The sequence below is a fragment of the Neolamprologus multifasciatus genome, chromosome 22 (genome assembly GCF_963576455.1).
Source record: "Neolamprologus multifasciatus chromosome 22, fNeoMul1.2, whole genome shotgun sequence".
In the NCBI taxonomy this organism is placed as follows: Eukaryota; Metazoa; Chordata; class Actinopteri; order Cichliformes; family Cichlidae; genus Neolamprologus; species Neolamprologus multifasciatus.
In genome coordinates, this window is record NC_140459.1 from 34,809,661 (window position 1) to 34,837,501 (window position 27,841).

The following is a 27,841-nucleotide window of genomic DNA, read 5'->3' on the forward strand; positions in this document are numbered from 1 at the left end:
TCTTTGACCAACTTTGAGCATCAGTGTCAGTTTTTATCATAGTTTCATATAAATAGACAGTTTTACATTCACTCAGTTTTGGCTCTGATTAATCGAGGGGTGTCCAACCCCTGGCCTCGAGGGCTGGGGTCCTGCAGGTTTTAGACGTGTCAGCTGATTTAAACGGCTGATGACCTCCTCAACATGTCCTGAAGTTTGCCAGAGGTCTGGTAATGAACTCATCCCCCAGGGCGAGATCTAAACCTGCGGGACACCTCGAGTTCCCCACCCTGGATTAAACAAATCCTGTGGCTCTTACCCAGCAGGTGTACAGAGCTCAGAGCTGATCATCCAGGTGTGTTCCCTGCTAACCCTGCAGGTCGAGTCCTGTGGCACTGGTTCACAATTTAGACTTTAATCAAACCACTTAAACTAACTGAGCTGGTGCTGATGTTCTTATGCTCAGCCTAAAGCTGCACCTCTTCCCGTGTTCTGTTGATGATGGTCACCCAACAGGAGAGCAGCCGGGCATCCGGAGGAAGTACGGTGGGAATCCAAATCGTTCTGAACCAGCCGTCTACCACGGCACGAACGAGCAGATGAAAAGCACAGAATGAATTCACAGGTTGGACTTCAGTTCTTCTAGTGTCCCTGCTGGAACTGTGAACGGACGTAAATTTGTCCTCAGCACATTTTCACGAGCATGAATCCCGTCACATACACAGGAAGACTTTTACTTCTTAAAACTCTGTTTGGATCAGTCACCATTTATTTATTTCATCCAGTGTCACTGTCACCCTTTCTGCACCACAGTCAGACTGTGCAGGCTCTCACTGAGGCCTGTTCTGTTAGCATCACTGTTATTCTAACATCTGATCCTTGATACTGGTTAATGTAAACATACTTTTTATTTATTGTATTTTATTCAACATGAGCAAAACTGACCCAACGTCTTCAACCCCAGGTAATGTGACAATACACCTGCTGCAGAACTTAATGAACCTCGGGTGGGGAAATATGGAGCATATGAAATCAATATGGGGGAAGACGCTGATTTAAGCATCCATCATATTTCAAAATCTGCTGTTCTATGGAGCAAAGCATGGCTGGATGCTGTGCCAGGTACCACTCTCACATATGAGAAACTGAAGCAACAGATTTGCTGAATGTTTCGTGGGATGGTTTGAGACTAATCACATCTTCGCTAATTGCAAATGATTATAATTTTAAAAATCTTCAATCTCTTTAGTTTTTAACTTACATTTTCAAAGACGTTGAGCTGCAGCTCATCTGAATGATGCCACAGGTACAGAAAACTCCCAGTTATTTTAAACTAACCGTGTTCCTAATCCAGTAAAGTGTGAATGTCTTCACCTGCACAGGTGTGGCATGAGGACTTGTGATAACCCTCTGATAGAGCATCAGTAACGAGCACAATGAAACAGACGACACAGATCACCCCCATAAAAAGAGCTGTTTATTTTTGTAAATGTACAGGCACGCCTGGCACGCTCTAACGGTAGCGGTGCAGCTGCAGGGTGTTGCGCCTCTTCCAGGCTGCGTGGCGGGAGCCTCCAATGGTCAGGTGGAACTTGTGGCCCTTACCCAGGCCGCGGCTCTTCTTACCCGCCGATGTCAGGCCACGCATCTCTCTGTGCTTGTGCACCGCTCTCGTGAGCCACTGGGTGTCTGGGTTGCGTCTGATGGCCTTGTGGAAGGTATCGACCAGGATCACCTCGAAAAACTTGTAGGTGGAGTCCTCGCCCACCCAGTAGGAGTTGAGCACTCGCAGGGCACCGCAGTGACGGCCAGCACGCTCCTACAAAATAAAAGTCACGATTAGTCTTAGCAGGGTAATCACAATCTAAAGCAGTCAATATCTGCTAGCTCCTGTTGGCAACAAGCTTTAAATCCAATATTCAAAACCCACAGACAACGTCAGACCTGCCCGAGCCACTCGCCACAGCGCTAACCTTTGTGTGCTCACGTCAGGAAAACAAAAGCAAGCAGCCTTCACCACTGAGAATTCCTCAAACCTCACCAACGCCAAAGTTTCATTTGGGAAAAATAACTTCCAACCACTGCAACTTCCCATTTCACATCCAGACACGTTCACTGGATGTTTCCCCTTCAGAAAACTCCACGCCAACATCCTGTGATGTTAGTTTCATTCAGTCAGAGAGCTAGCTGCAGCATCACAGAGAAACGTGATAACGTTATGAAAGCTGAGAGAGCGTGCAGTATTCTTGCTTCTCCCAAAAACAGATGCACGTTTTTTAAATGGTGATTAAAGATTGTGGATAAGCCCATGTTTGTCAAGTCAACTCCACTGTGCCCACTCATCCCACCAGCTGCATGAAGAGGACCAGTGCAGTTAGTGTTCCCTCAACACTCTCTGCAGGGAACCTGTCCAATCTGTAAGCGGACAATTTTGTGTTTTACATCAAGACAGAGAGCACATACTAAAGTAATGCAGCGTCTATCATTGCACGCCACATTTATACAGGACTGCTGAGGGGTTCAGTATATTGGCCAAGAATATTTTATAGCAAACAAACAGGAAGCCAAACCTTTTTCATTTCACAGATCACATCATTCTGTAGGTTTCAACACAAGACACGACCACTGATGAAAACAACCAGACCTTTAACATTGTTGATCCAGCATCAGACGAAGCTACTGTGGGCAGTAAAGTAAGGCGTCCTTTCATGTTACTAACACGATATTCACATTAATGTAATAAAATGGGTAACAGGCTTCATGATGCTCAACGTCACATTCAGTACTGATCTGACGCTTGCTGTAGCTTCAGGATCAGCAGGTATGAACGTACCTCAGCGATGGACTGCAGGCTGCGGGCGAACTTGATTTGGTTGACACCATGATGCACTGGTTTGCCATAGGTAGCACCTTTGGGCACGGGGCGTTTACGACCTCCACGGCGCACACGAACACGGTAGATCACGTAGCCTGTTTCGATCGAACAAAAATATGCAATTACTCGAACGGGTCCAGATGATGACAGGTGACAGACGTGGAGGCGCACAACCACAGGCACGGCACTCACCTTGCTTGGCCTTGTAGCCCAGCCTGCGAGCCTTGTCTGGCCTGGTGGGTCTGGGAGCACGGTGGAGGTTGGACAGCTGACGGTACTGCCAGCAGCGGACGCGGAGCAAGAAGCGCATCACGTCGGACTGCTTCTTACGCCACAGCTCCTGCATATACTTATATGCCCCCATGTTGACTTATCTGAGAAAATAAGAAACTTTGGTCATTTTTGTCAGCTTGTTCATTAAAAGCTCGTTAGGCGCCATCTCCCTTCACAGTGCAACAAACAGTTCAGCAGAGCAACACTGAAGAGCCCAACAGGTACGTCTAACAAGTCTTTAAATCACTGAACTGTTGCAGGTTACAAGATTAGTCCGGCACAGTTAAAATAGAGATTCATGGACATTTCAAACAGCACATGGCTGGACACGACCTTCAGAATATGAAGGCTGCGCAAACACGTCCATGCTTCAGACACATGAATGAAATAGCGACACAGCAGATGTAGCCACTCCACGCTTAGCATAAACTGTATACAAGGCTAGCATAGCCGGCAGCAGCACAGCGCAGTTTGCCGGCTCTTTGTCGCATAAATACCCACAGAAATAACTACACAGAAATGCCCGCGTACGTGGACCAGTGATCCAAACGCTAGAACTCTACATTTACATAAATATCACACAGTGGAAACGACACGTTAGCGGTCCCTGGCTAGCAGATAGAGCATCTGATCGCCACTAAAGCACAGGATCCTAATCAAAGCCTTTAACCTTTTTCCACGAAATAGTCACAGAGGACAGATTGATAACAAAGCACGAAGCTACAGCCCGAGTCACAGATAACGATGAACGGATATACGTGATGATTTTAACGGATTACTATTTGGTCACAAGCACAGAAAAACTCGCTTACATGATGGCGTACTAGCCGGAAAGAGAGAGGGCAAGTACCCAGCATGCCTTAAGGAAAACGGCAGTGGCGTACTTCCGCTTTTCGCAGTGCTGCTGGGAAATGTGGTCTTCTTTTCTCTTCGACTTTTCGCGCTTGTCACTTATGTGGTAATTTTCAGAGTCAAACACGCGCTCATTGTCCAGTTTCGAGTGATTTCATTCCTACAAATATGAAGCAAAAATATTTGTAGACATAAAGACAAATTCGGAGCCATAGTTTACTGCGTCGAACTGCATATTAATTAGGAGTCAATTACAAAGTCAACATTAATAACGTGTGTTAAATTTTTTAAATGTAATTTTAACTTGTCTTTAATCAGCTTTCATATTTTCTACAGATAAAATAAATAAATAAATAAATAAATAATAACGCAAAGTTGGAGATCTTCGAGGGCTCTGACGTATGGTGAACTGCGCATGCGCTCTGACAGAACCTGTCGCTCTAATCTCGCAGCAGAATGGATCCTCCGGTCGTGGTTCTACGCTTGCAGACCTGACGGAAGCCTCGTATCTTCCTCACTAAAGTTAGCGACTTTTCTCAAACATACAAAGAATTTAAAAATACGTGTTCGTATTTCGGCTAGCTGGCTAAACAATAGCTAGCTTTAGCCAGCTAGGTACAAGCTAAAGGTGAACATGTCTGTTGATGTTCTGAGGGGCTGTCGGTCGGTTTGATGTTACTGTGACCTTCTGTCTTGATGTCACAGACTCGACATGGGAAAAGGCTGTAAAGTCGTGGTGTGCGGGCAGGCGGCTGTGGGGAAAACTGCTATTCTGGAACAGCTGCTGTACGGAAACCACACTGTAGGTGAGGACTGGACGTACAGGGGCGTGATGCTAGCTTTGAACACTCTTTATTTGGCATAACACACGCACATTCTGCCAGGACATGAATGGTTTGGTATATTTATATTACACGGTGTTGATACATCATGCTGTATGAGAGCATTCTGATGCTTCATTGCCAACATCCTCATTTGCTCTTTTTACTTTCCGTCTGTACCTTTCAGGGTCAGAGTCTAACGAGACACAGGAGGACGTGTACGTGGCCTCTGTGGAAACCGACCGAGGTGTCAAGGAGCAGCTCAGGCTCTATGACACCAAGGGGCTGAATGATGGACAAGACCTCCCTAAGCACTACTACTCAGTGGCAGATGGCTTTGTGCTCGTTTACAGTGTTGACAGCTTGGAGTCTTTCAAGAGGGTGGACGTCCTGAAGAAAGAGATCGATAAGTCCAGAGATAAGAAAGAGGTGAGGCTGGGTTGAAGTCTGCTCGGGCAAACGTTGCACAGATTGCTGGCATATCATCCCAGAACTTCACAAGTTCTTTGTCTGTGAGCAGATGTCTAGTTTTTGCCCGATTAAATAATATAATTACATTTAGAGTATTTCTTAACAGCTCTAGTTTCCGCCTCTTAGCTGCTTTACAGTGAGTCTCGTGCTAAACAGTGTAAACTGGACCTTATGGAGAATAGAAAGAGAAACACATGTGTGGACGTGTCTTTAAAATCTGAATGGTTTTATATAGACAGATCTATACATTTATCAGTATAAACATGTTTGCTCTTAAAAGTGAATTGTATCATTTTAAAGATGCATATAATAAAATGTCACTGTTCCAAAAAACATGAGCAGCAGCACCAAGAGACCCTCGGAGTACACAAATAACAAAGCACAGACAGAGCAGACCTAAACAGGAAGATAAAGGTGGAGAAAGGAGTCGATGTGTAACACTTAGAGAAGCTACTTTATGTTGCTACAATGTCACAGGTGGAGAGGGTAGCTCCACCAGTTTGACAGAGTTCAGGGCCTGATAGCCTTTATGACACATTTAACATTACAGCATTTTATTCTCCATAGTTCAGTTTGTTATCTGCTCTGTTATTTTCTTTAGACACAGAGGAAGCTGCAAACCTGAACTCTGATAGCATTTGAGTTTTAAACTGACTCATGTTTCAGCTTCGCTGTAGTCATCCTCGCCGGCCATCACATTCTGACAGCCTGATCTCTGATCACTAAATTAGTGGATCACGTGTTGTTGAAACAAAGGCCTCAGTGAGGCGTCTGTGGACCTCCACAGTACGGCTGCTCGATTATGGCAGAAATGACAATCACGATTATTTGACGATATTTATTTAACAATAACAATGTTGAATAATGACTTTAAAGATAAAAAATAATATAAAATAGTGCAAATACTGATAACAGTGCAAATGTTTGCAATATAAGAAATAAATGTAAACATCTATGTTTAGTGAACTTTGCAGTGTTGCTCTGTGGTGCAGCTACGACACTGTAGCAAAGTTTACACACTGTGTCTACTTGATCCACGTCTGACTCATGAACCCATAATGTTTCCACACCACTCAAGTTTTTTACCCCTTTTCAGCCAACAGCATCACTCTCCTCTCCAAATAACTTCTGCTGAGCTTTCCGAGCTTCCCTCGGCTCCTCTTAATCAGCGGTCTCCAACCCCCGGGCCTCGGACCGGTACCGGTCCGTGAGTCGTTTGGTACCGGCCGCGAGAGTTGAGGCTCAGGTGTGAAATGTATAGTTTTCAGGGTTTTTATCAGTTCTCAGCGTTATTTTGTTATCGTTTTTATCGTTAACTCGGTTTTCCTGGGTCTTTTCACGTGTGTTATGAATAAATTTTCTTTTTTCAGTACCGGTACTAGTTTTATTTTGTTGTATTTATCCGACACCTTAAAGGCCGGTCCGTGAAAATATTGTCGGGCATAAACCGGTCCGTGGTGCAGAAAAGGTTGGAGACCGCTGCTCTTAATTGTTGTGACGCGTGTTCGAAATGCAGAGAGGTGCGCTCGATTTGCCACATGGAGCAGAGCGAGAGTAAAGCACGAGGGAGGGGCTAATAATCGGCTCATTTTTAATGATCGTTGAAAGCCCAGATCGTAATCGAGATTAAAATTCGATTAATTGAGCAGCCCTACTCCACAGTGTCATGAGCAGCTCCACTGTGGGTGTTTTCGCTGCTACTGCTAAGCTTTCTGTGGCTTTGCAGGGTCATCAGGTTTGTTCTGCACGCTGTCAACCAAACCTAAAAGCAGTTGGTCAGCCTGATGTTCAAACTGGGATGGACCAAAACCTCAGTTAGCCGTGGTCATGTGACAAGGATGTTTCGAAACACCTGCGCTGTGCGAGGTCGACGTAGCATTAAAACAAATGCATTTTAAGCACAGACTCCTACACTGATGGATGCATCGGGTGCAGTTTGGGTATCTCGCCCAGAAACAATTTGACATGTGTGGGAAAAGCTCCAGTGAGCGTCCACAGTCACAGCTGGGGGGAACACCACGGGGGTGAGCTTTTATATCGACTGTTTGAAACGCAGTAAGAAGCGAACATGAAGCCTCCTGACTGCGAGTAGACACAGTGTTGATATATAGAGATAAAAACATGTTTCACAGTTTGGTAGCCTCAGTATATTTCTACCCTTGAATGTGTAGATGAGTCCAACTTCCGAATATTCTCAGACAGGCGGATATTTGGGAAAAACAAACTTCACAGAGACTCTAAAACTCCACACTTGCATGTATTCGTGTTTCCTCCTGTGTAAATGTCGATCACTAAAAAGTGACGCGGCTTTGTTTTGGGTGCAGGTGATGGTCGTAGTGCTGGGGAACAAAACAGACCTGCGGGAGCGTCGTCAGGTGGAGCACGAGGCAGCGCAGCAGTGGGCGCGAGGCGAGAAGGTGAAGCTGTGGGAGGTGAGCGTCACCGAACGCACCTCGCTCATCGAACCGTTCACGCAGCTCACCAGCCGCCTCACGCAGCCTCAGAGCAAGTCGGCCTTCCCGCTGCCTGGACGTAAAAGCAAGGGGTCCCCATCCAACGACATCTGACACACTCCTTCCTGCGATCACTGCCAGCAGCACGCCGTGGACGGGATCTCGGTTCAGCAGTGGGACTCGTTCAACCGTCTGCTGATGGCCTGCTTCGAGTACAGACTGGAGGAAGGTCACACAGGAACTCCTGATACAGGATGTACAGTTTTTCTTTTTAACTTTTTAAGTGGGAACGACACGCTGGAAATATCCAGTAGGTCATCCTTCCAGCGCTGCTGCGGCCACTGATCTCTGCGCAGAAGCTCAGAAGAATTTTATGTATTTTTATTTAAATAGTTTCTTCTGACTGCAGTTTCTCGTGCTCATCGTGACGTCTGCCAAGTTTGTTGATGAAACTACAGATGGACGCAGCCTCTGTGACATCACTTCATCAAGTCTCATTATGAAGCCGTAGACGTGTCTTTGCTGTCAGGATTATGAAACGAAGGTGGTGACAGCGAGAGGTGGAGCTCACTGTAACACCACACCTCATTGGCTAACATGATTGGCAGGTAGTTAGCTAATGAGCTACAATGAGCTAGAATAATCAGATTATGTGTCCACTGTGGAGTGAAACTAAGTAATCCAGGTGTTTATGGTCACAGGCGGCTCTTTTCCAGGAATGAGTGTCCTGAAAAAGATGGCAGGTTTGCTGTTTCTGATTAAAACCTGTGCTCGCTCTTGTTGGTCCTTTGAGTTAGACACCTTTGTGTGCTTGAATGATTCACAGATCAGTGTTAACCAGCAGATCTGAAGAAAGTTTTGAAAGGACTTCAGGAAGCCACGAATGATCGCTCAGGAGTCTGGACATGAGGGAGCTTCACGCGGCACATCTGGAGCTAAAACGTCAGAAACGTCTCTGCTGTGATGATGAAACGTTCTGTTGGATCCTTTATCGTCTGTACCTGTTAACGGTGACTTTAACTGAACCAAATATTAGAGAGGTGTCAGGGCCCAAACCTGGGAGAGAAGCAGGCGTTGAAAACTGCGTGATCACAGGTGATGACACGGGGAGGTTCAAACCATCTTAACAGTGGAGAACCAAAGATTTGGGAGAGTTTGACCCCCAGTGTTACACATTAAGCAGACGTGTTGTTGTTAAATTTCAGATTTGAGCGCTCCCTTCAAAAACAGGAAGCCAGTACAAACCTGTCGTTTCCCATTGAGTGTGAACGCCGCGTCCTTCCTGTCCTCTGACACGACTGCGGCGGTTGGCCTGGTAGCAATAATAGTCATGGTACTGCCTTTACTCGCGATGTTTCATGATGTTTGCTGTACACGTGCAGTCGGTTTAATCCCACAGGGATGCGTTTGCCTTTCTAACTGTAGACGACGCTGAGAGGAAATATTTTTAATTTATTTTTGTCACTTTATTGAGCCTCTTTGTGAAAATGCTGATGGATGATCTGACGTGTCCTTAAAGTGTTTTAACAGTAATAACATTTAATGTGCTGCTAGTAGAACAGAATATCTTAGCTAACGTACTGTGTAACAGGCTGAGGATGCACTGAATAAAACGTTATCAGCTCCTGAAATGATGGGAAACAAGTGGGTCGCTTTGGTTGGTCATGTTTAATCCTTAAAGGGAGGAACAGTGCTGCTCTTCATCGGTACAGAACACAAACCACATCCATCTAAACACGTCTACATGTGGAAACAACTTCCTCTAAGTCTGAGCGGCCCTCGGGTCCCAGCGCAGTTATCCCAGCGTTCGAGTGGCTGCTCGCTGTGACGGAAAACCTTCAGACGTTCACTTCAATATGTGGATGAGCTGAAGCAGAAATGCTGGTAAACGTTAGCTTCTCTTTATTCTCAGCAGCACACAAATACTGAGACGTGCAGCCTGTGAACGACGGCTGCAGCTCGCAACACTAACTGGAAGTTTAATACAAGTGGAAATTTACACTGACACCACTGACTGGGAATCATGCTGACACGTTTCATCTAGGTAAGTATTAATGCCCGTCGGCGAGCACGGGCGAACTAGTCAAAGACGCTAAATGTGCTACTGCCAGATCTGATTATAGTCAAAGGATAACTTAAAGTACAATAAACAACATAACGTCAGGATTGAAGACTTCAGTTCCAAGATTAAAAACAAATCCGCCTCCCGGGTCGTCCAATCAGCAGCGGCTTTATGTGGCGTAGCGTTTGGTCCACTGTTTGGCTATCCTGTCGTGTTCGGGTCTGTTTGTTGTGTACTGTGTGGCGATGCTTCCAACCAGAGGGTCAGCTGTCAACAAAACAACAACACGTTACTTTATTTACACAACTACAGCTGGGCTGCAAACTACAGCAAAGTACACAGACCTCATCACAAACACACACAGACACACACAGACACACACAGGCTGAATGTCGTGTGTGTTTTTGTTGTTACGTAGAATAAAACCCTCTGGCCCAGGACGCTCCACAGTGCTCACCGTGGACATGCACTGGTCTGAAATGCTGCCTCACTGAGCGCTCACAGCTGCTCACAGTTATTCTACCATTGAAGCTACACGTCGTGACTGATGTAGAAGCCAGTGGTCAAACCAGTACTTCCCACTGCACCACGCCACAGGAGTTTAACCTGATCAGTTACATTGTATCACAGCTTCCTGTGAAGCATGTGTAAAGCATGAAAACAGCAGGACAAAAGGTCTTTATTCATTTTAAAGCTGGATCACATAAAAATGGTCCTATTTTCAGTTTTTATGTGGCAGCTGTTGAACACCGTGGAGCATCAGAACTGCACATTACGTTAAGTACAAGAGAAGCTTTCCTAATGACTGAGGGCGACTGAGAAACAGCGTTGCTGTCGAGCTTTTCACACCTGATTCATTTGACTACGGTAAAGCTGCAGCAAGCCGCACATGCATCTAAACTGATGACTTAGCGCTCTGCTGCACGTCAGAGGAGAAGCTACAACTGCAGTGAAGACACTGGCCAGGATCTGATCCACGTACCCGATCGATGCTTCGATATCTCGGTTTTGTAAGTCTAGCCGAGTTTGTAAGCACGTGAAGCTCTCACCTGGGTTGCAGTCAGTGAGCAGGGAGCAGATGGACAGTAGGACCTTGGAGATGGTGAGGGCGGGACTCCAGTTGTCCTTCAGGATGTCCAGACAGATCACGCCCTGACTGTTGATGTTGCAGTGGTAGATCCTCGTACGGAACGTCACCTGATCACACAGAAAGCTCACGGGTTTAACCGAACGCCATAAAAACAGCTCGTTATAATCAAGAGTCACTCAAGAGTCAACATTACAGGAGAGCAGCAGCTCGTGGGTTTAAAGGCCAGCACTAATTTCTACATCCCCCCCCCACACACACACTCTTACACACATGAGGCTAAACTGCTTCCACATGAGGTCTGAAACTTAGTTAATGTAGCTACTCCGCAGGACAGAGGCGCCCTCTAGTGAACAATCTGAGATAAAACATCAGTTCATGTCTTTTGAATAGCGAGCATTCAGAGTTTCACCTTGGGTGGTTTGAAGGGGTAGTCTGGTGTGAAGGCGATGTCCAGGAAGAACACTCCCCCCTCGTACACGGAGCCTGGAGGGCCCAGGATGGTGGACCTCCACTCATAGATGTTGTCTCCTTTAGGGCCGGCGCTGCAGAACACAATCAAGTACTGAGTGATACTGCAGTGATACACAAGCTCAGCACTGAGGTTTTATTTCAGTCTTCACTCTGGGAATGAAATGAAACTGTGGTGTGGACTCGAGTCACATGACTTGGACTCGAGTCATTAATTTTATGACTTTTTATTTGACTTGAAAAAATGTTCAAAGACTGTGACTTTGACTTTTACACCAATGACCTGAGACTTGAATTGGACTTGAACCGGTTTACTTGAAAAGACTTGATATTTCACCCCAAATCTAACATTTAACACACATATTATATAGAAAGTGTGCACCATTCATTCATTCATTCATTTATTCCAACCACACTCTGTACGTATGTGTGCGTGAGCTGTAGCACAGCCAAGCAAATTAACCAGATTTTTTTTAAGAAAGAAAAGAAAAAAAAAACGCTCAAAAATGTTTTTTTTTCCCGGTACATAAACTATGAAGTAGTCAACAAAAAAAAGAAATGCAACATGCAAAACATGCAAGAAGAGAATCACAGAGATGGAACAACTTCAACTTTGTCCGACAGTGTAAGTTGCATAAAGAACGGTCGGTTCTCTTTTGCTACGATGAGACAGCTGACTGCATCTAACTAACAAATGTTGTCCAGGCTCCGCTGATGATACTGTTTGGTTTTAATGTGTGTGATATTTTTGTCATGCTATTTTAAAGCCGGTCCTACAAGCGCATCCAAGAATAACATGCAGCTTATCTCAGAACTGTCAGTGGAAATTATTCTTGGAGCTAAGTTTAATTGAGCTGCATTTTATATTCATATACATCCTTTTTTTTTTCTCGTTTTTTTTAAAGACTCGAAAGGACTTGAAATTCAAAGTTTCAGACTTGAGACTCGACTCTGACTTGAGGGTAAAGACTTGAGACTCGACTCTGACTTGAGGGTAAAGACTTGAGACTTGTAAAACAATGACTTGGTCCCACCTCTGACGGTTACTTTGAAACTAAAACAGAATCACTGCACAGTTTAGCACAGTGTGTGACTCACACACCCCACACCTTCATAAAGGTTTGTTCATCTTCGCTTGGCATCAGTTTACTTATACACCAAATGTGACACAACAACATCATCTTCCTGGCACAGTTCTACAAACAGTGAAGTCAGAGCCCACGCTGCAGTTTCTCCACTCATCAGGAACCTCTCACACTGGTGCTGTGTGTTTAAAGGCTGATGACTTCTGTAAGGTGTGTATTAAATGGTCACAGGAGGGGGGTCACCTGCTCGACTCTCGGGCATGTCTGGGCTCGTCTCTGCCTGCACGAGGTACTGTGGTAGTAGTGATGATATCTCCACATTTATGTCACGTAAAAAAGTACACTGGTGTTTTTGCAGAGGATGTAAGACGACACAGCCGGTCCTGGAAACACCTGAAACATCAGCGGGACACCGACTGAGCATCAGTATATCCAACCATCACAGTGTCGTTCCTCGTCACACTTCACACCAACAGGCTGCAACAAACACTCGGCGTCAACTGTGTAACTTTCAAAATGACAGACGTGCACAAACCAGACGATCAAAAGATAAACAGGCTCATGTGAGGAGGTGGAAAAGACCACGAGTCCAACTGTTTCATCTAAAAGCCCTGTTTTTAATTCCCCACATCACTGCTCATCACAACCATCGAGTCCCTGTCAGTCGACTGTAGAGGTGGACTTCACGTCTGTGCAGACAACACGAGGACTGAGCAGTAGACACGTTAACGCTGGCGTGTTTTCACATCGCTGATGCCTGACGGAGTCACACAGGTACACCTCACAGTTTGCCTGTTCGATGCAAACGTGGAGAAAAACACGATTTGTTTCACGCAAAACAAACGAATGTTTAAATGAACCAATATTGACACACAGTCATTTTCTATTCTATTCTATTTTATTTATATAGCGCCAAATCACAACAAAAGTCGCCTCAAGGCGCTTTATATTAAAATCATGTGACGCGCAAATCAGGTTTCAGGGACACAAACAGCATTTGGTCACCGCGTCTGTTCATGGTGGCGACAGGAGAAAATGTCAGGCAGTGCTGACAGATACGGGACAATGAAGGACATTTCTGAGCGGCTCCTCCTTCCACACTAAAACAAAGCTATTAAAGAAAGAACAGGTAAAACAATGAGTCATATTATCAGAGCTAAATCAGAGCTAAATATTTGCCTTCTTGCATGATTCTGCAGGCTGATGTTTGCTTTACTCTTAAATGAAAACTTGGAACGAGGGAAACGAGACGTCATCTGAAGCGTCGCAGCTAGAATCACACAGACTGGACGACAGGAGACAGGTGAGACAGCGAGTGCAGGTAAAAGGAGAAACCTGCTTTAACATGACAGCTTAAGCCACCACCAACCCTCCAATCAGCAGACGACCTGCTCTACAGCCACCCCCATAATCACTCAGACCACCGCTGCCTCTTTTCCACGAGCACCTGCTGTGGCGTCATTTCTATGCAATACAGCAGCACAGGTAACGCAGTATTTGCTGTTGGACTGTCCCTTGTTGTCATCGTTGGTTTGACATCAGGGCCTCAATATTTCAGCATGACTGCTGTGAAGGCAGAGCAATTCAATTCAATTCAATTTTATTTATATAGCGCCAAATCACAACAAAAGTCGCCTCAAGGCGCTTCATAGATACAGAGAAAAACCCAACAATCATATGACCCCCTATGAGCAGCACTTTGGAGACAGTGGGAAGGAAAAACTCCCTTTTAACAGGAAGAAACCTCCAGCAGAACCAGGCTCAGGGAGGGGCGGGGCCATCTGCTGTGATTGGTTGGGGAGAGAGAAGGAAGACAGGATAAAGACATGCAACGCATTTATCGGTGAAAGCTGCAGGATTAACTGATGGCTAACGTCTGATACATGCTGGTTTGTCTTTGTTCCTGTACGTCTAACCTCTCCAGGGTATCGCCTCAGGCTGCCAGTAGTGACCCCGACCAAATATGAAACTAGTGAAAAACATTCAAAAGGTGAGAGTGGAAGCATGTCAGAGGGCTCCACCTGCACTTCCTGTCTCATTGTTGCAGCTGTTATTTCCATTAACACTGAAACTGACTGACAGCGTCCTTTAACTGACCAGATCAATGTCCTTTACCTGACACGAGGCATCAGTCAAGATCCAGATTGTGCCAACAACAGATATTCTATTACTTCCTATCAGGGCTGGGCGATATGAGGAAGATCTATTTTTAGGCTTTATGGCGATATATGTCGAGATATCTTAGAAATATGGTATCTAACCAGATTCTTACTCTGGATGGCATTACCTTGGCCTCCAGTAACACTGTGAGGAACCTTGGAGTCATTTTTGACCAGGACATGTCCTTCAACGCACATATTAAACAAATATGTAAGACTGCTTTCTTCCATTTGCGCAACATCTCTAAAATTAGAAATATCCTGTCTCAGAGTGACGCTGAAAAACTAGTTCATGCATTTATTACTTCCAGGCTGGACTACTGCAATTCATTATTATCAGGAAGTCCTAAAAACTCCCTGAAAAGCCTTCAGCTGATCCAAAATGCTGCAGCAAGAGTCCTGACAGGGACTAGAAAGAGAGAGCATATTTCTCCTGTTTTGGCTTCCTGTTAAATCCAGAATTCAAAATCCTGCTCCTCACATACAAGGTCTTAAATAATCAGGCCCCATCTTATCTTAATGACCTTGTAGTACCATATCACCCTATTAGAGCACTTCGCTCTCGCTCTGCAGGCCTACTTGTTGTTCCTAGAGTATTTAAAAGTAGAATGGGAGGCAGAGCCTTCAGTTTTCAGGCCCCTCTTCTGTGGAACCAGCTTCCAGTTTGGATTCAGGAGACAGACACTATCTCTACTTTCAAGATTAGGCTTCAAACTTTCCTGTTTGCTAAAGCATATAGTTAGGGCTGGACCAGGTGACCCTGAATCCTCCCTTAGTTATGCTGCAATAGACGTAGGCTGCCGGGGTTCCCATGATGCACTGGGTTTTTCTTCTTCACTCACTATGTGTCAACAGACCTCTCTGCACTGAATCAGCTAAACGCTCATATAAAGCATTTCTACAACCAGCAAACAGTTAAAGAGCAGTCATGTTTTGCAACACGTATGTAAACACAAACAACAAAGCCATGAACTCTTGACTTCATGCAGCCAAACAAACGGCACGTTGTCTAAAAGCTCGCAGATTCTGAAGCTGCAGGCTTCGTCACGCAGCACAAGAGCACAAATATACGTCACATTTGATAAACAATAACGTGGACTCAGTGACAGTCGTTGTCGTTCACAGCTGGTTTATTCAGAGGTTTCTTTGGTGTGTGGGGAGATGCTCACATGTTTAAAACTGTCTTCATTTTGCAGCTTTTCAGCTGGTGGAATAATTTGTGCTGCTCCCTTTTGCAGCAATACTTTCACAGCATGTTCTGCAGATCGTCGCATTTTGTTCGACATCAAAATCCAGACTGAGAAACGCTCAGCGCAGCGTAGAACACTTTCTGGTTGGTTGGTTAATTGATGCATTCAGAACGACGTGCAGGAAGCTTAATATTTCCATGGTAACCTATACTCGATGGTTAGGAGAAAGCCACAGTAACCATCGTGATACAGCGAGTATTTTCGATACATCACACAGCCTTTCTTAAATGTTCAGGTGAGGCTGCACCTCCTCTCTGTGGGCAATAATCCTCCATCACTGTTCAGTCTGGGAGCGCTTCCTGCTGACCTCTCTGCAACATGCAAGAACATTTCAGCTGTTGCGTGTTTTTCTTTGACCTTTAACCCTTTAAGACCTACCATAGAACCAAGTCCGCCAGAGCTTATATTATATGTTTACATGCTGTGGAGCCATTTTTGGGAGCATTTCAAGTTGCTATACATCAATACAACCATTACAGCCCAGATTTTAATAATATGTCTGCATTAAGTGCATAGTAATTACATAAATTGCAAAAAAGTGCAATAAACTACAAAAAAATGTAAAATCGTTTTTGTTTTTTAACATATATTTCTAGTTAGAGAAATTTAAGAGGCTTATCCCTCAAAACTGTAAATACAAAAAAGTTGCACAAAATAGTTTCCCACCACAGGAAATTTATTTTGAGTGTCTTCATAGTTTTATTTTTGAAATACACCAATTTTTATACACTGCAGGAAAAACAAAAATAAATATTATAATGCAAATTTGCAAAAAAGCAGCATATGCATCAAAATAAACTATTTCCAGCAGTGCAATATGAGTCCTAAGCATCCCAGAAACCACACAGAAAGTCATAAAGTCAAACAGAACTTTTAAAAACACCAGTATAGGCTCATGAGGCCCTGATGGTAAAAAACTACATTTCCGCGAAAATGACGTCACTTCCGGTTTCGGGCAGGTCATGGCAGACATGCGATAGTTCGCGCTGACGTCTATTCCAACTAGGAAGAGTTACAAACAGCTGATCGGATCAGCAAAGCGTGTTTCTGGAATATTATGTTTTTGTTGCTGCAAGTGCTTTTTATGCAGTTTTTGCAAAGCTATATGTGGAAGGAAACTGTGACCGAGGACAAGCTGATGGCATAAGATGTAAGTACAACTCCTCCGGTTTCATATGCAAAAATAATTATTGCGCTAGCTTACGTGGTTGCAGAGCTACCGGGATTTAAAAGTAGTTACGCAAAACAGAGCGTGCTGCTCTGACCGGCTTTAAAGGGTTAACAGACGTGCAGCCGTCTAACCAACGCGGAGCAGAGGACGACCTGCTGCAAACATCCACAGCAACACAATGACCTCCTGATCTAAAGTGTCTCCACACTGTGTGAAATCAAATGAATGAATCAGGCAGTCGTAGCTGCTCAGGCTGAACTGATTCCAGACACAGGTCCCTGTTTCATCAATTTATCTCCTCTTAACTGTTGGAAGGAAGGAAGGAAGGAGAGAAGGAAGGAAGGACAGATGTGTGACTGAGCTGACAACTTGTTTTTAATCAGCTATGGGATGAACGTATGGAGTGGCACAGGTTTTCCCTGACTGCAAAATAACAGGACCACAAACTACAGGGTTCATTCGCCTTTTTCAGGGTCCAGTTCAAGCACTTCAAGCACTTTCAAGCTTTTTGTGTATAAACTCAAAATGCAAATTTCACTTAAAAATTAAGATGTGAAAATGTGAACAAATCTTTATTGGGGTGGCTGTAGCTCAGGTGGTAGCAGGTCACCTGCTGATCGGAAGTAGGTGGTTCGATTCCAGGCTTCCCCCAGTCTGCATGCCAAATATCCCTGGGCAAGATACTAACCCCAAATTGCTCTCTGATGCGTCCATCAGAGTGTGAATGTGTGTGAATGTTAGCTAAAAAAAGCACTTAGACAAATGTGCTTGTGTGAATGGTGAATGCACAAGTTGTAGCGCTTTCTAAGAACCATTTACCATTTAAAACTAACTAAATGTTTGACTGCACTGCTGTCTGTATTATTGCTGAAGTCCTAACGTCACCTTTAAAGTGTTTGTGCTGATAACATGTCAGACAGGAGAACAGCACTGACTGGGAGGCTTTGAACACATCACATCGTTCAGTTCAACATATACAACATGTACTGTGTCAGTGTGAGCTTGAAGACATTTATAATGTTCACGTAGTTTAATGTGTCGGTGCTGACGATAAAACTTTGGTAGCACAGAAACAAGAGGCTGTTCTTTGTGCCCACATGGATCACTCATATTACCGTTACGTCACCCAAAGGCACCAAGTTAATACTCAAAGAAGCTGCAGCAGTACACACAAGTATAAACAGTACTTGGAGACAGCTTTGCTTTCAGCCTCTAACCCTCTGGGGTTCAGGGCTGATTCGTTCTCTGTATTTCACCTTTAAAACTGTTGATCTTGCCAATCTGTTGTTTTCTCATTTTGACAAACACATCAGCACAATTTATCTACATTCAGACTAAATTTAAAATATGAGTAGAAAACAGTGATATTTTTGACTGTAAAAACCACAAACATGTTTCACAAATAAAATTTTTAAATTTTTTTAAAATATTGTAACGTTCACAAGAACCAGACGTTTGGATCTCACCGTTTATTCGGTAACACAGGCAAACGGGCCGTTAACTCTCCTACAACACCTCCCTTCAGCCCCGCACAGTCACACAACAACAAGGACCCCCCTCCCCTTCCTGCACACACTAACTCCCTGCAGCACAACCAAACATGTGTCTTACAACAATAACAACAGTGTGCAGAGATAACTGTAAAATAACATTTAACCGTCGTTACAATATGCACACGTTTTACAAACAACAAGTTTTATGGTGCTGTGTACTTGTTCTCCATGTGGAGGCAGCGTTTACACTGCAGGCTGCCTTTGGTGGCTTTTTTACAGCAACTGTGACACACAAAACAAAACAACGACTACACACGAACTACACAAGACAACACACGAACTTGACTCCAAACACAAATCTATCATGTATCAAAACTCGCTCTCTCTTTCTTTCACTCGCTCTCTCTCGCCCGTGTCACTCCTAAACTCCGCCTCTTCCTCAACAACCACATGTCACATGTTGCCACATCATTTCTTGATTGGTCCACGTGGTACATTTTTCCACTTTTTCTTATTTTTCTCTCCCCAGCAGCGTGTTTGCTCGTGCTGTCCGTAGAAAACAGTTTTTACTGTTTTATTTCAAGTAGAAACTGACCCTCTGGGTCCGTCGACCCCAGAGGCTTCATCAGAGAGCCTGAAGTTGGCGAGTTATGTAACTGGCTAATGTTGAAAGCTTTCACTTGAGTAAAGTAGTCTGTGGTCTGCTGGGGCGGCAGCATCTCTGCTGGGGACAGGAAGTGACTGAACAGGCTGATCCACAGGATGCCCTCTGGACCCAGTGGAGGTGGTGAGTGACAGGATGGGGGCTAAGCTGTCGTCACTGTTGGACAACATCTCCCACCATGCAGGAGACTCTGACAGCACTGAGCAGCTCCTTCAGTGGCTGCAGCACCCACGGTGTGGGACGGAGACATTTCACAGGTCTGCTGTCAGACTCCACAACAAAGACTCCAACTGATCAAACACATCCACACATGTGCAATAACACTAATGTGCAATAACACTAATGTGCAATAACACTAATGTGCAATCATCTTTTCTGGCATCGTTGTATTTTTACTCAGTTGTATAAATCATTTGTATTCTATTTTTATCTTATTGTATATTTTATTCTATTTTATTCTATTCTGTACAGTTGTGTATTTATTCTTATTGTATTCTCATTTTTGCTTCATAACTTTTGCACTGTCCACTTCCTGCTGTGACAAAACTAATTTCCCACGTGTGACACTAATAAAGGTTATCTTATCTTATCTTATCTTATCTTGAGTAACTCATATTACTGCTGAGTAATGTTAGCTGAGTTCACAGCATGTCCCATAAATCTCCATAACTAACTGTATAACAGCGCTGCTGCATCACACTCAGTGCATTTCAATCATTTCTCCAGAAAAATAATAATCATGATTTTAAAATTAGCGTGTGTAACGAACACGTACTGGACAATTATGTACTAGGACTCACCTATCATGTGACTGCAGAGCGCAAACTCCGCCATTGTTGTTTTCCATCAACACTCATTAAAACAGCGACTGCAGGTATGTTAGCGCACGCATCCCGACAGTTAGGGGGAGGGGCGGGGTCACATATTGAAACAGACATTTTGCTTTTACATTTTACTCATTTTATTTCTTTATCTATTAAAAACACTATTCAGTGAGATATTTGTGGTGAATGAAATGCAGCTACACTTTCAAGCACTTTTAAGCACCACATCTGAAATTCAAGCACTTTTCAAACCTTAAAAAGACAACATTAAAATTCAAGCATTTTCAAGGATTTCAAGCACCCGTACGAACCCTGAAACATCAGTGTGTGTCTTACAAAGTAAATGCAGCACAGTCTCTTATTATGGCCACGCTGCCATGTGACAAATATCCGGATGGTTCAAAGGTTCCAGAACCGACTGCAGCACCTCGCTGCCGTGTCAGCGAGCGCGTCCACGTTAGCGAGCGCGTCCACGTTAGCGAGCGCTAACGCTGATCACAGCTGATCCTGGGCGCAGACTGAACCGCCTGCGTGCTGCACTAACAGCGCTGCCACTGTCAGCACGGGGACAGGAAGAGCTGGACGGGTCATTCATGACCTGATGATCCGACTTTAAAGCACAAAGAGGAGGGACGCTGCTTCATGTGGCAGGATGCAGCCCTAATGCAGCTCATTCATCCAGACTAATGCTGAGCTGATGGTCTCCCTGTAATTAGTTACATTTGGGTAATGAAGGATTACAGAAACCTCCGATAAACCCTGACGTGACTCAGTATCTTGTGTATCTTGTATCAGGCTGTGTCGTCTGGCGTTGTTACCTGTGCAGCCTTCTTGTCACACTCAAAGCCACGTTGAGTCCACATTAATCAACGCTCGTGTTTGAGCCTCTTATTCTGCTCCAACTCAAAGCTTCGCTCAGAAACTCTGTAATAAGCTACCTGATGAGTCCAACGACTGCAGAGAGGAGATGCAGCAGCTCCACGCTCCCCACAGAACCTCCAGCTTAATCCACCGGATCAGCCTGTAGATGTTCTCTCTGCTTTATGAAGACGATGCAAAACGAATCTCATCTCGCTGATGCTGCCTCACTGAAAACGATGCAGACTGATACATCGTCCTAAAACAACAACTATTTTAGGCTCCAATAAAATGGAAATCAGTAACCGAGGGAAACGTGCAGACACGTACATCGAACCACACAAAACATTTCACAGGCTATAAAACAAAGAGCCTCACGCGCCTGTTTCCTGTAGGTGTCTCATTAACTGTCCCATCAACAAGGGCAGGGTGGAGCTCCGCATTCATCCAGCATCCCTCCCTGCACACGTCCAAACCACCTGAGCCGTCCCTCTTGAGCTCTTCAGTCTGTAGATCTCAGCATCTTCACCTCTGCCACTTCCAGCTTCTCCATCTCCACCTTGTAAACTTTCTCTTTCACAGCTTTTTAACCCACCTTCACTTCCTCTACTGCAGCTCGGCTGTTACACCCGTCTCCGCCTGTATGGCTCTCTGCTCATTACAGACCACAAGCATCGCAGCCTGACCTCATTGGCAGCCTGTCCTTCACCCCTGCAAACACTGAGGTGCTCGGGGTCAATCCCACCTCCATCGTAAACCCGTCTGTCACTCGCAGCACTCAGACCTTCAGATGTGTTTATACAGCTTCTAAACTGGTTCATATTTAATGCTCAGATTATGCGTCACATGTTACTTGGTCCAAAGAAGCTATCAGAGGAAGTGAAAGTCTCCATGTGCAGACTTATATCTGTGCAGCAGCTCAGCGCTGCTTTATGAGGCTGTCAAAGGTGAAGGACGTGTACAGACTGGAGCTGTAGAGAAACTGTTGCAGACACGTGCAGCGAGATGACCACTGTGGGCTCACGTACACGTGGCTCACATTAGGAACTGCCTGTGTCTGTAGCTGTGTGATCACCCTACTGTACACAGCCTGAAACATTCCTCAGCTTCCCTGTGCACCGACTATGGAACGTCAGGAATCTGGCAACATCCCAAGAGGAGATATGATGTTTGCAAGCACAGGATGAGAGAATTGGGAAGTGAGCACTAAATCACAGAGGCAGCATGGAGAGAAACAGGAATGAAAGCAGCACAGAGCAGGAGCTCCGCCTGTGACGGCTGCAGTAAAGGAAAAGGGGGCGTGTGCAGCGCTCCCAGTGGTCAGTGTGTTTTTGTTAACAGAGGAGTGCTGACGACGAGGCGAACTAGTCACAAGACGTCTCTCCGATGTCCGTTTGAAGAGGGCGACGGGGTGCTGACGAATTCTGACAGAAATGAGACGACAACAAAGTGACTCAACAGCATGTGAGCAACATCTGCAGCGCACAGCTGGCTCACACGCTGATGTAGGGCTGTGCGATACGACCAACATCTCATATCCTGATATAAGACATCTATCGTACGATAACGATGTAAATCACAACAATGTAACATTTTCTGTAAATTCTGTGAATCAGCTCGACTTGTGTGAAGTGTTTCCAGCTGTGCGTCGTGTATCTGGAGTCGAGTGTTTTAACGATGCATGAAACGATACATTTTTAGACATAAGTTGTAACGGCGCCGTTTTCTTTGTATTTATTACACGGCGTGCTGCGGGGAAAAGCCTGTTCTAACGTTTGAGTCTAAGGTTTATTTTTTAGCACCTGGCGTCTTTTTTACTTCTCATCTGTAAATAATCTGCTCTTTCACGTGATTCAGTTTATTTTGAAAAGTCTCAGGATCTTGAGCTTTATTGTGAAAGGTTTATGTGGAACATAAACAAGCGGACACGCGATGCTGTTACCGTCGTTGTTGCTAACGACGACGCATAAAAACAGGCGCTTGTCCGTCCGTAGTGTGGTTATATAAAATATAAGAGAAAGAGAACTTTAAGAAATTAATAATAACTACAGTGACATCAGAACATGAACAAATATTGCTGTAAAGTTTATTTTGCGACACCACGAAACAAACGACAGCGTAAAATGAAACGACAGACGTTTTCATATCGTCATCAGATATATATCGTTCATTTTGCTCAGTCGGTGTGAACAGAGTCGCTGATGTCACCAAACAGAGTTTTGTGTGAAATGAAAAGTTTCTAAATCGTCTAAACCAAAGAGAACAGCAGCTCAGTCAGAACAAAGACGCATTGTGACAGATTAGAAGCTAATCTGAGGAGCACGGTGAGAATGTTAAACACCTCACATTTCTTCTTCTTTGGTTCTCTTTGACGTGCTCGGCCCTTTATTTCTACACACAACGAAATAAATAACCTGAGGACTGAACCTGCAGTAAATCACAGGATGATGCTGAACAGCCAAGAAGCTGTGGAGGAGCCCGGGAACATGACTGATCACTGCCTCCTCTGACCTCCAGGTCAAGGTCACTGGGATTCAACCTGTTAGTCGATGCACCTGTGGCATCAGTTTGAAACACCTGAGCTAAAAGCATTCACAGACTTGTCCAGGTTGTTCACCTGGACGCCCAGCCGAGTCCCCATCCCATAAAAAGCTCATCACATCCTCAACTCACCGGCTGAAGGAGATACTGGTGCAGGCTGAACAAAGACTGGTTCAGTGCCAGTGTGGACCAGTTTGATGAGGACATTAAAGGAACAGTGGAAACATAGTTGAAGGGTCAGTGGGTTTAAAGTTTAGTGTGTTGGATGTGAGCTGTTGCACATTTGTCACGTCTTCTCTCTCTGAACTGCAGGTTTACACCAACATGTTGCAGATAATAGAGAGTAAAAGGATTTCACTCCTACAACAGCTCCAACTACAGGTCACGATCAGTCGCACAACCGAGAAAGCAGAACAATGAGTCACTGCACTGAAATGAACATGTGTTATGATAATGTGTTCGGGTTATGAGGACTCGAGCTGTTTTCTACTTGGTTTGTATGAAAAAAAAACGAGGGGTACACAGACACCTTTTTGCAGCCAATGACCTGCTGGGAGCAGCAGGGAGCATCGAGTCAGCCAGAGCCTCGTACCTCCAGCACCTGGCTCGGCTCGAGTACTTCCTGTGTCAACAAAAATAAAAAACTGTGCCGGCTTCACGTCAGCGGCACAGAAGAATCCATCCCATGATCCAGCCAAACAAACAGACTTAAGGAAGCTCTGCAAAGCCACGTGTGAGCTGACTGAACCTGCTCGGCAGCACACAGGATGTTAAACAATAGCAGGAGACTTCCAGTAGCTGCAGCTCATGCTCATCATTCACTTTTGCAGCCAAACCTGCCAGACCTGTCTGACATTTGGCAAACAAGCTGTTCCACCAGCAGGACACCCGAACCCCCACCAGGAGCCTGCTCCTCCAAACCTCCAGGTTCCACAGATGTACCCGTAGATAAAGACCTCCACCTGGACAGCTTTCCCCTCCAGTCAGCTGCTTTCAGTGTAGCTGGTTGTTTTATTTTCCTTTTAAATGACTCGGTGATATCCTGACATAATCATGAGGTTAGAAGTTGGTTTTTCTTGTTCAACAACCACAAATAAGACAGATCTGATTAGGACGTGCTCATCAATCGTTCGTTAGCCCACAAACATCTTATGTTTATTCCTCTCTCGCACACAGACGTCGACATGAAGAATTCTGTGCACTGAAAAACTAACTTGACAGATCATAAAGTCTGTAATCGAGAAGATAAAACAGACGTCAGAGAGCCGGGTGTTACAAACGACTCACCTGCAGTTTGGTGGAGGGTCCAATGTGATGTCAGCCAATTCCTTCTGAATTCTGCAAAATCAGATCGGAGTCAGTAAAATGTTACTGCAAAGAGGAACGACGACAACCAGAAACTAAGCTGCTCTGCAAAAACCGCCACAAACTTTCCACCTGCCAGCTTATCTTGTGTGACATCACAGGCGCCCGTGGAGCTCTCCCACTCCACCCACTGCACTCACCTCTTAGCACTGGTGGACAGATGTTTGGAGGTTTTGCTCATGCTGGCTCTACTGTCCCTTTTCTTTGGGGGGTTCGCCTCCTGCTGTTGCTGCTGATGGGTCGAAGAGGAAGAAGAGGAAGAGCTTGTGCTGGCACGGGAATCTTCATCCGACATACCGAGCCTGGGAAATGAGCATTCACTTTAAAATGATATTTCAGGACTCTGACGTGTTAAATCCACCTACTACAGCTGACACTGTCCACTAGCATGTCCACGCTGCCACTGAGTTCAAGCTCTAACTGCACTGAAACAGAAACGTTCATAGGATTCACGCGTTAACTGTCACAGGTTGGCGTTTTCTATGTAAAGCTATAGTGTGCAGCCATGGCTGCCTCCATCACATTACAGGCCTGGAGCGACACTGGCCGAGCAAACTGGTTGGACTGGTTTAAATCCTCCGCGTGTGAGGAACCCTCTGTGACCTGACCTAATGTTGCCTGTTGTTTTTAGCTGCGACAAAGAAACTGATGGAGCCGTCGGGCCCGGCTCTGGTCAACAGCAGGGACCAAAACACCACCTCACACCGACCTGTGAGCGGAAAAGCAGAAACGCTTCGACGGGGCGATGTCGCAGTCGAACCCCGACGCTACACCTCAACGAACTTTCGGATAAAGGAGTCAGGAAGCTGCTTCGTCTGTCAAGCTGATCTCAGGCCTCACATTACGACGTCAGAAAGAAACAAACAGAACCCGCCGTTCGCTCAAAGCTTCTCCTCGCGTTTTAAAGCTACATCCGTCGACACTGACCCAGCCACAGGATGCGCACAGTCCTAAACTCTCCTCTGACGATTAAAGCGCGCCTTTGTCAAACTAACGCCCCCCGCGACATACACGCGACACACAGCGTTACAATATTACGAGCCGTTACACAAATATCTCCTGTTAGATACCTTTCTTTGTGTGTGTGTGCAAAGCCTACGCGCGTGTCCCTCCGCCGCCTGACTTCACTCGCCGCCGTCAGGTTCACGCGCTACAGTACGGAAACGGAAACTTCCGGCCGACGTCTACAAAATAAAAGCACATTAAACTCATGGAAATAATTGGTCACACACAATGACTGTAGAAAACACACGAAAAGGCATCAGCACAAGAACAAGATAGTACATATTTATCCTTAAAAGTATAATATCTTATATGACCCTTTCAAAAATGATATTAAAATGACGATGATAAAGATACAAAAGTTGTTGTATTGTTAATTATTATAATTTTATTCACACACTTTACTACATACAGGACTGTATAGGTCCTTTCTAGTGGGGCCCTTTAAAGACGAAAACCTTTTTCTGCAGCAAAAGTGCGAAATTCTACAAATACCACTAATAATAATAATTAAAAAAAAATAGTAATGGTAATAGTAGTGTAGTAGGTATAGTAGTAGTGGTAGTACTATTTTAATTTTGCAACTCCAAAATGTTGCTTAAACTACACATTGACATTATATTTTACATTTTTACAAATGCACAGGGTTCATCTTGTTGCTTGGCCTAAAATGATTGGTACGGTCTGGAGAGGTGTATTTATATATGTCATGGGGTGTCAACAGCTGGATTTGCCAATTGAGATGTGGTGCTTTTATTTTGTCGGTTCTGACAGTGTACTTCCTGGTACTATTGCGAACAATAACAAAAAACAACTTGGCGTTCGCAATGGATCTAAGCGCGCCTGTGACAGGAAGTGTTCGTCCCGCAGCTGCCACTAGTCGGCGCAGTTTCCATGTTGGCGTTCTGCCAGAAATCTTCTGTTATTCGGTGTTTTCACGCATGAGTTGGTTTGGATTATGCGCCCAAAGTATTTGGCATAAAACTATTTTGTGGCGTTTACAAAAAGATCCTGGTTTAGGTTTAAATAGACCGATTCAACACTGGAGAAGCTTGGACATGTGCAGTGGAGGATGATGGACACACTGGACAGAGGATGCTGTTATGCTTCTGTCATGCAGTCATAACAGAAGCTGTTTAACATTCATTTGGAAAGAACGCCATTACCTGTCCATGAACCAGTTTATCACTGCTGCCCTGCACGCGTCTCCACTGTCATGCAGCATATTTACTGTTATTATCCACACGTGGATGTTCCACATTTGCATTAGTACTAACGGAAATGATGTAAGAACCCAAGCACACCTTACTACTGTGCCTTCAGGTAGTAAAGCACATAGTTAGGGCTGGACCAGGTGACCTTGAATCCTCCCTTAGTTATGCTGCAATAGACGTAGGCTGCCGGGGATTCCCATGATGCACTGGGTGTTTCCTTTCCAGTCACCTTTCTCACTCACTATGTGTTAACAGACCTCTCTGTATTGAATCATATCTGTTATTAACCTCTGTCTCTCTTCCACAGCATGTCTTTATCCTGTCTTCCTTCTCTCACCCCAACCAATCACAGCAGATGGCCCCGCCCCTCCCTGAGCCTGGTTCTGCTGGAGGTTTCTTCCTGTTAAAAGGGAGTTTTTCCTTCCCACTGTCGCCAAAGTGCTTGCTCATAGGGGGTCATATGATTGTTGGGTTTTTCTCTGTATCTATGAAGCGCCTTGAGGTGACTTTTGTTGTGATTTGGCGCTATATAAATAAAATTGAATTGAATTGAATTCATAAAACCTGTCTACTGTTAATGGCTGCACTGAGTTCATTTAAAGGACAGTTCATAGCTCCCGTCAGCTGACAACAAAACTTTGAGCTTCACCAAAATTGAGAAGACTGGAAATGATCAGTATGCAGATGGTAACACATCAGACCCACTACTAGGTGTACTAGTACTGTGTGAAAAGCATTTTTAAGATTAATTTGAAGATGTTTATACTCAAAATATTAAGACTTTTAAGCCAACAACAGTATAAATGAAGCGTACTGCATCGTTTTCTCCACCTGTAGCATCACTCTAAACTATCACAAGACTTTTTTAAAT

General features: G+C 44.7%; 3 protein-coding genes and 1 long non-coding RNA gene across 6 annotated transcripts; 1 reads left to right on the forward strand and 3 right to left on the reverse strand.

Annotated features, from left to right (window-relative positions):
* Window positions 1–1,437: 1,437 nt before the first annotated feature.
* Window positions 1,438–4,068, reverse strand: rpl15 (ribosomal protein L15). Its single transcript, XM_085149728.1, has 4 exons — window positions 3,940–4,068; window positions 3,047–3,228; window positions 2,813–2,949; window positions 1,438–1,798 (listed from the first exon to the last, which is right to left on the reverse strand). The coding sequence occupies exons 2-4, from the start codon at window positions 3,216–3,218 to the stop codon at window positions 1,493–1,495; spliced, it is 615 nt and encodes a 204-aa protein (XP_085005854.1). The 5' UTR covers window positions 3,219–3,228; window positions 3,940–4,068; the 3' UTR covers window positions 1,438–1,492.
* A 309-nt stretch (window positions 4,069–4,377) lies between these two features.
* Window positions 4,378–11,579, forward strand: nkiras1 (NFKB inhibitor interacting Ras-like 1). The gene is made up of 4 exons (XM_085149723.1): window positions 4,378–4,501; window positions 4,685–4,785; window positions 4,988–5,229; window positions 7,596–11,579. Exons 1-4 carry the CDS (start codon window positions 4,395–4,397, stop codon window positions 7,836–7,838), a joined length of 693 nt encoding a protein of 230 aa, XP_085005849.1. The 5' UTR covers window positions 4,378–4,394; the 3' UTR covers window positions 7,839–11,579.
* Window positions 9,374–25,952, reverse strand: LOC146493903 (ubiquitin-conjugating enzyme E2 E1-like). Of its 3 annotated transcripts, none has more exons than XM_085149729.1 (6): window positions 25,825–25,952; window positions 24,895–25,056; window positions 24,677–24,727; window positions 11,286–11,418; window positions 10,836–10,983; window positions 9,374–10,053 (listed from the first exon to the last, which is right to left on the reverse strand). In XM_085149729.1, exons 2-6 carry the CDS (start codon window positions 25,047–25,049, stop codon window positions 9,956–9,958), a joined length of 585 nt encoding a protein of 194 aa, XP_085005855.1. In that variant the 5' UTR covers window positions 25,050–25,056; window positions 25,825–25,952; the 3' UTR covers window positions 9,374–9,955. The 3 variants fall into 3 exon arrangements, with proteins under 3 accessions (XP_085005855.1, XP_085005857.1, XP_085005856.1); XM_085149731.1 differs by lacking the exon at window positions 25,825–25,952 and adding an exon at window positions 25,682–25,806; XM_085149730.1 differs by lacking the exon at window positions 25,825–25,952 and adding an exon at window positions 25,464–25,675.
* Window positions 14,006–24,670, reverse strand: LOC146493904 (uncharacterized). The gene is made up of 2 exons (XR_014872133.1): window positions 21,444–24,670; window positions 14,006–21,392 (listed from the first exon to the last, which is right to left on the reverse strand). It is a non-coding gene; the product is annotated as an uncharacterized LOC146493904 (long non-coding RNA).
* Window positions 25,953–27,841: the final 1,889 nt, after the last annotated feature.

Excerpts from the sequence above, each read along its gene's own strand:
- nkiras1 (XM_085149723.1), top strand. The coding sequence starts at position 4,395 with ATGCGCTCTGACAGAACCTGTCGCTCTAATCTCGCAGCAGAATGGATC. Across the intron at positions 4,786-4,987 it reads GTACGGAAACCACACTGTAG|GGTCAGAGTCTAACGAGACA; the intron begins GTGAGGACTGGA and ends TGTACCTTTCAG. Across the intron at positions 5,230-7,595 it reads AGTCCAGAGATAAGAAAGAG|GTGATGGTCGTAGTGCTGGG; the intron begins GTGAGGCTGGGT and ends TTTTGGGTGCAG.
- rpl15 (XM_085149728.1), bottom strand. The coding sequence starts at position 3,218 with ATGGGGGCATATAAGTATATGCAGGAGCTGTGGCGTAAGAAGCAGTCC. Across the intron at positions 2,950-3,046 it reads GGGCTACAAGGCCAAGCAAG|GCTACGTGATCTACCGTGTT; the intron begins GTGAGTGCCGTG and ends CGATCGAAACAG. Across the intron at positions 1,799-2,812 it reads GCCTGCAGTCCATCGCTGAG|GAGCGTGCTGGCCGTCACTG; the intron begins GTACGTTCATAC and ends TTTATTTTGTAG.
- LOC146493903 (XM_085149729.1), bottom strand. The coding sequence starts at position 25,049 with ATGTCGGATGAAGATTCCCGTGCCAGCACAAGCTCTTCCTCTTCTTCC. Across the intron at positions 11,419-24,676 it reads GACCCTCCACCAAACTGCAG|CGCCGGCCCTAAAGGAGACA; the intron begins GTGAGTCGTTTG and ends TGTGTTCTGCAG. Across the intron at positions 10,984-11,285 it reads ACCCCTTCAAACCACCCAAG|GTGACGTTCCGTACGAGGAT; the intron begins GTGAAACTCTGA and ends CTGTGTGATCAG.